The 14,114-nt window shown below is 33.9% G+C and overlaps 1 protein-coding gene across 1 annotated transcript in view; it reads right to left on the bottom strand.

Annotated features, from left to right (window-relative positions):
- Positions 1-14,114, bottom strand: part of LOC126742309 (uncharacterized) — a 77,714-nt gene that overhangs the window by 16,578 nt on the left and 47,022 nt on the right. Inside the window, exon 6 of the mRNA XM_050448950.1 lies at positions 13,284-13,570. Coding sequence (XP_050304907.1) covers positions 13,284-13,570 — 287 coding nt within the window. The remainder of the gene's footprint in view (positions 1-13,283; positions 13,571-14,114) is intronic.

Genomic DNA, 14,114 nt, shown 5'->3' with positions numbered 1-14,114 from the left:
CGACTACAATATATGGATATAATATAACACTATTTTTGTCAGGAAGTATAATTGGTCTTGCACATTCTTAATAAAAAAAGGTGTTTTGTCTGTGATCTGTCTTAGAATAGTAATGTCTATCTCAGTAAAGACAGCAATGGGGAAAAAGTAATAAAGGTGCTGGGGCAAGTAACGTAAACTTTTCAATAGTACTGACCAAGTTCATTTAAGATCATTCTTCTATTATATAGTATGGCTATCGAGATATTTTTCACTTTCACACACACGTTTTTAGTGGTGACTAATATTGCGGTCTTAGTTGTGAGTAGAAATGCTACTTTTTATCTATCTATGAAAACTGTTAAGTTACAGATAACACGTAAACCAACATTTAAATGCTGTTTTCTTTTGAATTTTCGTTTTGTTAATCATAACAACAAATATTTACATGTTACTCTTAATTCTAACAATTTTAAAATCAATGACCAATGTGCGAGTATAAAGGTTTATTAATGGCACCCCATTCACCAGCGCCGAAACTATTAGAAGGAAATAATATGTAATATAACATACTTAAGCAAATCATATATCTAGCGATTATTTTATATCGAGTCATACACTGGCCACGATTTAGAAACGCTGACTACCCTTAATGTGTCTTAATGTGTGTGGTGTTTTGTTGTTGATTATTTAACGTTTGTTAATTGGAGGTTGTTTGTTATATGGAATAAATGTTTAAAAAGAAAAACTGTTGAATTATTTCAAAACAAAGAAACTCTATTCCCAAGCATGCCGCATTATAACAAATCTGTTCATCACCATAGAGCAATGAATATTAAATATACATATATACAATATACATACTTTTAATTACTCTATGGTTCATCACCTAACCCTATTTTTTGATATGTCAATGTCATTTGTCATTACTATTACAATAGACCAGTTAATACAGTTGACCAGCTACATACTACAATTCTCCCCTGGCACAATTAAAAACATTTCTAACCGTAAGAGTATGACATTAATGACCTAAGAAAAACAACACCAGTACATATCATAAGCTAATAACTGAACATAACATTTAAACTTCACACAGTTCTTACTCTACTACAAAGTCTTCATACCGGCTTGGCATTTTACAGTCTCTTTTTGGCCTCTCATCAGTCTTCATCATAATGTCAGCATTCTCCATATAAAGATTCGCCATTGTGTCAACAAACTCAGATGAAGATGTACTTGTTTCGTCTTCATCTTCAGAGCTTCTGGAGTTCTCTTCTGAGCCTGATTGAAAAATGAGCTCAATGTCATTTTTTGATTCATCGAACAAAGATGGTTCGAAATGGTTAGGTGAGTCGACTTCTCGTGGGTCTTCAGAAATGGATTCTGTTGGTATTTCAACAGGATGATTTTCCCTCTGGCTGGCTTCAATAACTGGTGTTGGAGGGAGTGGGGAAGGATATTGTATGGGGATAGGATCATTGGCAAATTTCCAACGAATGCTGGTTTTCTTAATTGGTGCTATTTGATGTTCATCTCTAGCTACAACAGCTTTGGAATCTTGGTTGTTCAAAGGACTCAGGAATTTCTTAAAAAATGATGAATTCCTAGTTATAATATGTTCATTTCTCTTGGCTTTTATTGAAGAACCCGTAATTTGTACAATTTTAAAGGGTCTTGGGTCATATGCAGGTGTCAAAAGAGTTCTTTTTGATTGTTTACACAGAACTAAATCTCCTAACTGAAAGTTATGTGACTTCCTCTTCTTATCTGCATAATTCTTCTGTTTCAACTTGTTCTTGAAATCCAGTTGCTTGATGTCTTTATATCCATTTGATTTAAGGTTTTTCAGTGTGGGTAGAAAATTATTCATTTTTCTGCCAAAGACAATTTCAAATGGTGATTTTTCAGTTGTGGAGTGTGGTGTGCTCCTGTAATTTATCAAAAACTCATGAATTTTTGAGTAGAAATGTCCATTTTCAATGTGAGAGCACAGTAATGATTTTTTCACAGTTTTAACGAATCTTTCAGCCATACCATTAGTTTCTGGCCATGCTGGTGTTATTCTCGTGTGTTTTATCCCATAGTTTCGTGGAAAACTAGCAAATTGTTGTCCATTAAATGGTGGTAAATTGTCAGACTTAATAGATTCTGGAAATCCCCAGGTAGCAAAAATTCTATTCAAATTTGGCTTCAGTGCTGTAAAAGAAGTGGAATTTACCATCTCTATTATGGGATATCTTGAAAATTCATCGACTGCTAAAAAGATGTACCTGTTTTGGTGAAAAGGTCCTGCAAAATCTATATCAATATGTTGAAAAGCATACTCTGGAAGTAGACTTGATTTTATTGGATCCCTATGATTGACCTTAGTAACTGCTTGGCATGGTACACAGAAGTTTATGTATTTTTCAGTTAAAATTTCTAAATTTGGAAACCAAATTTTTGTTCTTAACAATTGTTTTGTTTTTGTTATGCCTAAGTGTCCTTTATGGGCCAATTCTATTGCTGTTTCTTGTGAAGACACGTGTAAAACAATTATATGGTCTCTCGGTATCACTTCATCACTATAAATAAATTCATCTTTAATTTTTAGATAAGGTGTTAACTCTGGTAACTTCCAATATCTTTGATTACTATTTAATATAGCCTCAATTAAAGTTTGAAGTGTTTTATCTCCTCGGGTAGCTTCTTGAACCTCGGCTAGTGTTAAAGCTTTGGGTAGAGAATTCCTGATACACAAATTGACATATTGTTCTACTTTATCTTGTTGGACACATTGTTCGCAGGTGGTTGGCTCTGGATGTCTTGATAAGTAGTCTGATGGATTAGTGATGCCTTTTTGATGAATTATCTTGAAGTTATAAGGCTGGATTCTTAATAAGAGTCTTTCAACTCTTGTATTGGGAGCTGTTCTTGTGTTTTCTAATATTTTTACAATGGGTAAATTATCACAATGCAATATAAATGTGGAACCATAAAGATAATTATGAAAATGTTGTATAGACCAAGTGCAAGCAAGTGCTTCCTTTTCAAACTGACTGTATCTTCTTTGTACATCAGAAAGTGTGGTGCTTGCATACGCAACAATTTGAATATTGCCTTTGACATCCTCTTGAGCTAGTATTGATCCAATTCCAGTAGGGCTTCCATCAACATAAAAATGTGTTGTTTTCTTTATATCAAAATAAGCAAGATTTTTAGTACTACTTAGTTCTTGCTTCAGCATATTAAAAATTTTCTCATGGTCCTCTGTCCAATGAAAAACTACATCTTTCAGAGTGAGTTGTCGCAGTGGTTCTGCTTTTTCTGACAGTTTAGGCATAAACTTGCCAACATATCCGATCATACCAAGAAAGGATCTGACTTCACCTGAGCTCTCAGGACTTTTAAGGTTTAAAATGCTGCTGACCTTGTTAGGATCTGGACATAAAATTTTATTTTATTTGTGCTATAGATGCTTTTATTTTTGTTAATTGTAAGATTAAGTAAATCTTTTAGTGTTTGAAGAACTTTTCTCAAAATGGTATCATGCTCGTGTTTGTTCTTGCCAAAGATCAAAATGTCATCACTGATGTTGATAACTCCCTGAATGTTCTGTAAAACTTTACTGATGGTGTCTTGGAAAATTTCTGCTGCTGAATTAATTCCAAAACTAAAACCTTTTATACCTTAACAATCCAATATGTGTTGAGAATGTTGTTACGTATCTTGACTCTTCAGACAATGTTAATTGATGATACCCTTCTTTTAGGTCAATTTTACTAAATATTGTTGATCCATTAAGTTGTGTTATAACCTCATCAATTGTTGGTGTAACATGTCGTTCCCTGATTATGGCTTAGTTAGCATTCCTCATGTCCACACATATCCTAATTTCATCTGGATTGCTTTGCTTGGGCACAATTACAGTTGGTGATATCCAAGGTGTTGGTCCTGTTGCTTTTTCTATTATGTCTTGCTTTTCCAGTCTTGACAGTTCCGATTCAACTTTTTCTCTAATAAGGAATGGTATTCTCCTATGTTTGTTGGCAATGGGTGGTATGTTTGGGTTGATATGCAGTTTTATGGTGGTGTCAGCCAATTTTCCTATACCTCCAACTAGTTCAGGATAATATTTTTCTACAAAATGGATCTGTTGGATGATGGAAAAATCTTGTTGTTAATAAAATTGGTGAATGACACAATGTTTAAATCTTTAGATGCCTGATAACATAATAAAGATTCGGTATTTCCTTTTACCACAATTAAATCTGATTCAATGCTTTTATTTTTATGTTTTAAGACTACTGGTAATCTTCCAATTATTTCAAGATTTGTTGAGTGACCATAAGGGTAAATCTTGCTATCATCAGCAATTAGCGGATCCTTAAAATATTTGTAGTATGTTTGTTCAGAAATCAAATTAACAGATGTTCCTGTATCTATAATAAATACTAATTGTTGCCCATTTACATTTAAAGTAATTTGAGGTAGAGTACTGCCTCTTGTAGCAATATTGAAAGAATAGTCAGAGTCATTGTTTTCTTCATGCCTCATGCAATTAATATAACCTTGTAACCAATAACCTTGGCATCCTTACTGGATTGTTTTCCATACTGCTGCTGATGCTGCGACTTGTACCTCTACTTACTTGATCCTTGTATTTGTTCAGATTGATTTCTATGCCTGTTGTCTCGTTTAGCCATACAAACTTTAGCAAAATGTCCTTTTTTGTTGCAAAAATTACAGTTTTCATTAAAAGCGGGACAGGTTTGCCTACCATTGACATGCCAGTCATTACCACAGTTTCGACAGGTTTGTTGATCCTGCTGTTTGTATTTTTGTGTATCGTTTGGTTTAAGACTTGTGTTAAATGGCCTGCTCTTGTTTGGATTGCTGCTTCTTTTAGTACCTAAACTTAACCTATTCACATTAATTTCATTGTTTTCCATTTCATGAACTTGTTTTTCTGTCATTTCATAAACCTTCGCCTGTGTTAAAATTTGTTTAAGTGAGGGGTTGTCTGTAAGAGCATATCTTCTTAACTTTGACAAAATTGTACCCTGTATAATTTGAGATTTTATTTCCCTATCTTTATCGAGAAAACCACAATTTGAACTTAACTTTAAAAGCCTAGCATAATATTCATCAATTGTTTCGTCACTGTTTTGTTTTGACTGACGAAAATTATAAATTTCAAACTCAGCATTGATTTGAGGTGAAAAATGAGTATTTAATTTAAGTTTTGCAATATCATATTTGGGAATCACAACTAGGGTGTTAGTGGTAGGGTCAGTTTGGGGTGGAGGATCAGGTAAGGATGCAAAAATGTCGAATACCTCTTCTCCTACACAGTGAAGTAGCATCGCCTCTTTCCGGTCATCACTGCTAATGCCTGATGCAGCCAGAAAGTTATCAAACCTCTTGATCCATTTTTGCCATCGCACTCCAACATTTGCTTCATGAACATTAAAACATTTCATGGCACTCAACGTGTTTTTCATGTTTGCGGGTTCAAAAACACTTACTCGTCGCCAAAATGTGGTGTTTTGTTGTTGATTATTTAACGTTTGTTAACTGGAGGTTGTTTGTTATATGGAATAAATGTTTAAAAAGAAAAACTGTTGAATTATTTCAAAACAAAGAAACTCTATTCCCAAGTATGCCGCATTGTACCAAATCTGTTCATCACCTAACCCTATTTTTTGATATGACAATGTCATTTGTCATTACTATTACAATAGACCAGTTAATACAGTTGACCAGCTAAATACTACAATGTGTAATGATAGTTCTTACTAAATACGAATAATCATTTTTATATTTTCTGTTTATGTGAGAACTGATATTATTTATATCAATGTTGCACAAATATGTTTTTTTTATTCTCAAGGATATTAATTATGAATTTTTAAACATTTATAAAAGTTTTTTATAGTAAAAAAATTTTATTATATATTTTAATATATATTTTATATAATTATTAAAGTTTTTATTATAAGTATTAATATTAGTAAATGGGAAACGCTGGCGAGCGACTGTCCAATAAACAACTATCTGCGGCCAGTGCTGGTCACGCCTACTGGCTGTTATGAACTTTACAGTGTAGTCCCGTACGCAGACCGTATTTAGTATTTACTCAGCTTCAGTGGGACCTCGAATAGTTTTTGCCACCTGGTGGAGATGTTTATAGCGTCTTTGATGCTAAAATACATCTTCAAGAATGGAAAGAAGTCAGAATTGTGTTTCTTCCTAAACCAGGTAGGCTGGACTATACATATAACTCCCAAAGCTTATCGCCCTACCATCCTTGTGCTTGAAATACGTGTATGAAAATTCTGTGCGAAAAATATATAAGGGTTTCAATATATAAGCAATTCTGAAGTCTAACACGTATACACTTCAGAGAGGTCAACAAACTCAGCCCTACACTCAGTGATAGGGCGGGTGGAAAAATCGATGACCACAAGGAGACCACACTGGGTGTATTTATTGATATCAAGGGTGCTTATGACAAAACAACCTTCTGTAAAATAACCCCAGCGCCAAAAACTAGAAACACTTTAGTCACTTGATTTTCAACATCCTTTTCAAGAGAATTATACACACCAGTGTGCAGGACGTGAAAATTAGGAGGATGGTGACTCGCGGCTGTTCGCAGAGAAGAGTGCTTCACATATAGAACATGGCTTTGGACATCTGCCTGGAGGACTATTACCACATAATAGCCTACGCAGATGACTTAATCATTTTGCAAACGAGTAAATTTGAACAATCGCTTTGCTAATGATTGCAGGCGGCTCTTCTGTCGCAAACGCTCTTGGCTAAATTATAGGGAAATATGTATGGAATATTATTTTTCATTAACCCCAAAAAGACTGAGATGGTGCTATTCAGCAAAAAGACGTAAATAACATCTTTTCTAGCGCTCAAACTATCAGGCACCCCACTAGGCTATGCATCGAAAGCTAAGTACCTCGGTGTGACACTTAATAGAAAACTAAATTGGAATTCTTACATTACCAAGAGATTACAGCAAACATATATCTTTTATGAACGGTGTAGACCACTAGACCATATTCATAAAATGGTTTGCCTCAACGCAACCGAAGCAATGAGAACCACACCAACCAGGGCTTTGAAAGTAATGCTGTGTCTGATACCTCTGGACAAATATGTCAAGGAGGTTATACTACTCACAATGCTGCGTTTTCGCTCCAATAGAAAACATGAGTGTGGGGATAGGCCTGCAAAGAGCTTGCCTCCTGCAAGAAGCAACAAACTTCGCCTTCTGTACGGGAAGCTCGAATTGACCTCGTCTCACCAATCTTTGCTTTTAATAAACCCTACACAATCAACATAAAGGGCATTGGTATTAATCGGATAGCGGCTGTTACTTATATCTATTCGGATGGTTCCAAAACTAAAGCAGATTCGGACTTTGGCGTACACACCAAAAACCTCCAACTGAATGCAATTTGCATTTAATTGACATAGTACCATTGCCAAGTGTCTTTCAAACCAAGGTATAGGACATAACCCTAGCAGGAGAACAAATAATCGGTAGAAACGTTACTGATAAAACAGTGAATATCCACACAAACTGGAGATAGGCAGCTCTCGCGTTGCCAAGATCACGTGGGAACTAACGCAAGAATGCCATCGCACCCGCATAGAAGCTTCTCTCTGAAGCAAAGGAAACTTAATCAAGAAGTATAACCACAGCAAGGGAAATTAGCCCACTGACTCCTTTACAAAGAGGACAGCCATTCTTCAAGCAGTATGACTGGAGCTTTTCCTGGGTGTGACCATTACAAATATCTATAAAGCGCTAATAAAATTACACTCTTTCACGCTTTTGAAAAAGCGGTGGGATAATACTCAAGGCTGCAATTTGTCCAAGGAGCTTCTTAGCTACCCGGAAATTCTGAAGGCAATCCGCAAATTCTCGCTAACTAAAGGAAAACTGGATCTTATAACACGCATCCCAACTGACCAGTGTCAATGAAATAGCCACCTTTGTAAAATGAAACTAAGTAGAAGTTCAATATGCAGGGCATGAGCACATTGCCTAATGAGCGGGCGGACGAATTCACCGAGCTCGGTTTATCTTTTTTACCGATCAGCTTTGAGCCCTAGCTTGGATTTTTTTCATGAAACACATTTTTCATGTACTCGACAACCGGGCATGGAAAAAGTCTAGAAACAGCGGTTAGCGACAGGCTAAAGAGCTGTTATCAAATTCGGCTAAAGCTGAAAGCGTGGCAGCGGTCCCGGCACGGAGGGATTATAGCAGACCTGACCTGTCTGTTGTAAGTTCTAACAGCTCACTGGACTTAACCGACATCTACATAATATCATAGCCATGGTGCCGAGCCCGCTGTTGTGGCGTCATGGAGGAAACAACATATGTGACGCCGCGCCGCACGAAGAAACCTCATGATTTTTCGACCGACCATACCCGAAGGACTGAGTTGTATACACACACGAGATAGAGCACGTCCAATAGACGTAGGTAAAACGGGAAAAAAAGATTAAACAAACAATTCAATTACTCCGTTATTTAAAGTAATAACAGCTTTTCTGTTGCGCAACATTGAAAATCAGCTCAAAATCTATAAGAATGAATTGGAAATTAACAATTGGATTTTTGGACGCTTAGGTCGATTTCTTCATGCTACGTCATATATATTATAAGAAAATGCGAGTTATAAGCAGTGGCGAAGCGTGAACTTTTTTTTTGGGTAGACAAACAATAAAAATCGTTTAATAGAAAAAAATGTGTATTCAATATTATTCACTTTAATGAAATACAGAATGAAAGCGCATGAAATATTAACTCAAAGAGAAAAATTATGTAGTGATATAAAAAAGAAATAAATAATTACTACTAGCATAAAAAGATAGGTAGATAAAAATAAATACTACTTACAAAAAAACACAACTAAAATACAATTGCCAATATCGAACAGTCGTTTATAAATAACCACTAAAAAAACCTTTTCTATACACCCAAAAATAAAAATACTAATTATAAAATTACTATAGCACGCGCCCCCACCAAATGCAGACAAAACTGAAGATGTATTGCGGCCGACCAGATCAAGCGTGTCCACAAACAATAACCCTCAACAGCATAATAAAATAGCTGGTCGACTTCGATAGACAAAAGCTCGAATGTCTTCCCCGCGAGTTAATTTTGCATACCTAATAGGCTGAATGCGGCCGGACCTCTAGCCTGCTTGATGCGTATTTGGTTCGATATGCTCCAAATTTCGGAAGACAAATATCAATGTGTCTTCCTGGGGCTCGTATACATTAATTGGGTGTCAGCCCTGTATTTTTATCTTAATCGGTGCGGCAAGCGGGGCGCGCCTTCGGATTAATCATGTTTAGATACTATATAATAATAGTAAGGATAGCGACTACGTTCTGTGTTATTATTTTTTTAAATTTTAATTCAACACTTACATGAAATAAGTACGTGATAAATTAATGACAAATAACTGGATAATTTTGGGTAGACAGTGTCTACCTTGTCTACTCGTACGCTTCGCCACTGGTTATAAGTTAGGACCAGGAGAGAAACCATGAGTTCTCTCTTTCTACCAAGATAGGAACTAAAGGACTTTAACTGGGCAGGTCCTGTTCTCCTTCATTAAAAGGACGATTCGCCTACTTAGAGAGACTCGGAAGGGTGACCACTAGTAATAATTCCTACATGCTGGACACTGTCCCACCACCATTACTACTACTACTTGATGTATCTGCTCTCTCGTCAAAATGTAACAGCTTTCTTGGCGTATCCCACCTATTCTTTGAAGTGAATATGAGGTCCCTTGATCTCCTCCATCGTTAATTTGCTGGGGTGGCTAACAAGATGAGGTAGAAATCCTTGACGCCTTTACTAGAGGTGCACAATGGACCTACCGAGGCCTAAGTGTGCCTAAGATGGTTGCACCAGCCTCTGCAGTTACAGATACAGATACTCAAAAATTTCAATATACTTACAATGCTACGAAACCTAGAGATGGAACTGTTTATTTCGAGGTTCAAAACGCTTTTTCATCGATACTTATTTTTTCATAAAAATTTACAAACAAATTTTTCTTGAGACCTCGTTTGGAGAATGTCATCGATGCACACGAGCCAATTTGAATACTTTACCAGCGTCTTGTGCCACTACTTGGCCGTTATATTTAATGAAGTATGAATACAGAATGATTATTTTTATATCAAAAAGTGTTTACTAGAATGTATTGTCTGTCATATTGTCGTCCCCTACACATTAATATTCAATTTTTTTTTTCATAATTTATCCTGAAGAAGCCAATATATTCCGAATGTGAGGCGAAACGTGAGACAATTTAAAAACATTTGAACTCTTTGACTAGAAAACTATTAGAAAGCTTCTAAATATTTAAATCGAATTTACTAATATTAAAAAAGAGTTTAATTGTTGTCCACAATTTTCCCAAATTAAAGAGAAAACAAAAATTAACCTTACATATTTAGGGAGATTCTTGATAAAGCGATCCTAATTAGTTTCAGAGTTTGACTAGTAAAAATTAGAAAATATTAAAAAAATTATAGCTCGACACTATAAAAATATTATAAATGACAATAAAAATAACAAAAAGATGTGACTAAGTAACTAACAATAAATATCAAAAATCTAATAATCGACCACCGACAGAAAATAAAAATTAGCATGAAGAAATACTAAGTCATCCTAAAGAAATTGCAAATATATTTATTAATCATTATTTGATGGTTAGAGAAAAAATGGCTAATTTAATATTAGAAAAAGAAATAGCAACTAAAATTTTACTGATGCTATCTGCCGAATTCAATCTACCTTAAACTAACAACAAACACTGAAATAATTGAGGCAATAAAATCACTTACAATTGATATGACTCCAGATCGCGACAAAACAACCGTAAACGTCCTGAAAGAATCAGCAGTAGAAACAGCTGATTTAATTAAACGGATAATAAATTTATCATTTTTCACCAGATATTATCCTAGACTATTTAAATCAGCAATCGTAAAACTTATTTTTCAAAAAGGATAAATATATGTGGTTGAAAATTATTGATCAACAATTATTAGTGTTACACTTGGTGACTTCAAAGTATTTGAAAATGCTTTAAAAAATCGACTAGTTAGCTTTATTACTAAATATCCTAATTATTACTAAACATACCCTACTTTATTACTAAATATACCCAAACAATTTGTATTTTGGAAACACACATCTGCACATGATGTAATTGCTTGCCTAACGAAGGAAATATACTCAGTAATTAATACATCTGAAAAGAGTACTACAGTATTTACAGACTTAACAAAGGCTTTCGACACTGTGTATCATGGAAAGTTCATGCGAAAACTGAAAAATACTGAAATCAGGGATCTACACCCAAATTAATAAAAACCTACTTAGATTAAAGAACGCAAGTTGTAAAGAGAGAAAATGAATGTCAAAAAAATTGAAAAATAAAGAAAGCGAAAAAAAAGTACACTTCAGAGTTTCCTAAGGTAGTGGAATCGCTTCAAAATTCGATATTATTCATAATTTACATAAATGATTTACTAGAACTTATTATAAGATCAAAATTGAGTGATTTTCAGATGGCACTAATACCAAACATGGAAGGAGGTGGAACAAAATATAAAGAATGACATAATAAAAATTATATACTGGATTGATACAAACCTATTATCTATTAACATAAAAAGAGTGTATGTCCCAGTCTCTAGCTATGTTACCGGCCTCCCAACTAATACCGAAATTACTATTAATCTTGAATTTAGGAATGAACTTATTACCTAGGAATAAAAATAAGCTCTTATCTGAAGTGAGGTAAGTGCATTCAATCGTGTACAAAAAAGCTGAGATCTTTATTATATTTTTTTAAGTAAATCACAAGAATGGTAAACTTTCATACAACAAAAACAGCGTACTATAGGCTCGTACAGTCCATTTTATCATATGGCAATAATAATGGCTTGGGACGGGCCATATGATATCATAATAAAACCCTTAGAAATAGTATACAAAATAGACCTTAAAATCAGCTGTAAATTTCCGATATATTACACTACAGATGAACTTTTTGACTATATTAGGATTAAAGCAAATAAGATAACTATACTACAAAAGCTCACTTATTTACGCAACGATACATAAATTAACAACTGAATCTACACACAAATACCAGAAAAAATTTGTTGCACAAAATCAAACTATTCCCTCAAGAACGTCTACATATACAAGACGAGAAATATTTAATAAACTACCACCGGAATTAAAATATATCACACAAAAGAATATATCTAAATTGAGTATAAGGGATAATAAAGTATGAGAAAAAATATATAATATTTTTTATTATATAGGGAACGGTTAAAAAAGAGTTAAATTATTTAATTTTTTATCATTTAGAAAATAATAATAGACATTTTTTCGATTTAGGTTTATTTTACATATTATTATATGTTTATATAATATGGTATAAAAATTATTAACAGAAATAGTATTCTTAATTTTCGGAATCTAGAAGATTTCTATTAGGGGAATAAAAATAGGCTATTGTGCTTTATTTAATTAATAAATGATATATCAGTAAGAAAGGCTTTGTAGTAAGCATAAACAATCCAAATCCATTAAAACTTTTTCACCATAGAATTAACTAATTGATATTTCAAGTGATAAATGAGAGGGATATCCAAAAAGGATGTAAAGAAAAGAACCAAGAATCCACCTACGAAAGGTTGTATTTTGTAGATTTATTAATGAGTTTTTCAGTGTATTTTTAGTTGTCCGCAAAAATAACACCGGTAGGTAGTTTTTGCAATGGTAACGGATGAAATGTTGCTTGAAATTGATAAATGATCAAATAAATTTTAATGTATTTTGTAAGTACGAATATGTTTTAATGAATAATAGGAATATACGTAAGTATTGGCTATAGAGAATAATGTTATTACAAAAAATTTTTTTTACCCCCATTCCTTGTATTACAAGTCGATATTTTTGAATGAGGTCTTACTTGGTTTGGTCTTAATAAATAGTATAGTCCTTAATACGCACAAAAAGGAAAAAAGTTATAGTAAATTTTTAAATATATTAACATTCTTCCTTATTTTTTTTTGAGGTCAATTCTTAATTATATATACTTTTAGTTTTCAAAGAGCCACACTGTATATTATTAATTTAAGAGTTATATTATTATCAACAATTTTATTAACTTCACATAAACTGCTAACTTACGAGCACTCTCGAGGTGTTAACTCAATAACTTGGCTTAACTTACCGTAATTCGTTTCCCTTTCACCATACCGGTAATCTATCTCCAAAAAGATTTTTTTATCGACATCCTCTCTCTGCAATTCATCAGGTATTTTACCCAACGATTTAACATCGCCCAGGCAAACTTTTCCTATTCCAGTTCGGCAGAGGGATGAATCGAAATGTCTTTCCAATTTGTTGTCGCTTTGATTCCTTGCCTGGTGTTTCTTAGGCTCTTCTTCTTTTACGCTTTTTGGCCCTTCGTAACTTATCACTGCTAATCCGTGTAAATTGTTGTTTTCGCAACTCGATCTAAAACAAATGGACCGAATTCTAATGGTTTCTTAGATAACCTTAAAAAAAGAAGCAAGGAATTGAATTGAATAAAATTATAATTTTTAAATAATCAACATACGATTATGGATGGATTGGATATGGGAAATGGATGCAATAAAAATGTATACTTCTTATAAAATCTTATTGTCTAAATTAAGGACTAATTATTGTGACTGCCAGGTTTTAAATTCCTGCTGTCATACTCCTTGATATGATTTGTCCTTAAGCTTATCCAAATCTCATAGACATTACTTTCAGCTATTAAATATTAATAATAATAATAATAATAATTATTATTATTATTATTATTATTATTAGCCATAATAATATTTAATAAACATAATAATAATTAGCCAGCAGAGTTAAATCGTGGCGCACACCCATGAAAATAGCGAATAACCGAAGCCTCGGAGAAAGGTCCCTGCCTGGGGATAGCCAGGGCATGTCTGGGTCCGGCGCTGAATATGACTGCATGCGGACATGTCGGTGGTAGGGTGCTGTAACAGTGGGCTCCTGTCAT

This window comes from Anthonomus grandis, chromosome 11 (assembly GCF_022605725.1).
Source record: "Anthonomus grandis grandis chromosome 11, icAntGran1.3, whole genome shotgun sequence".
Classification (NCBI taxonomy): Eukaryota; Metazoa; Arthropoda; class Insecta; order Coleoptera; family Curculionidae; genus Anthonomus; species Anthonomus grandis.
Note: the sequence above shows the minus strand (reverse complement) of the source record. Positions and strands in the feature narration are given on the sequence as shown.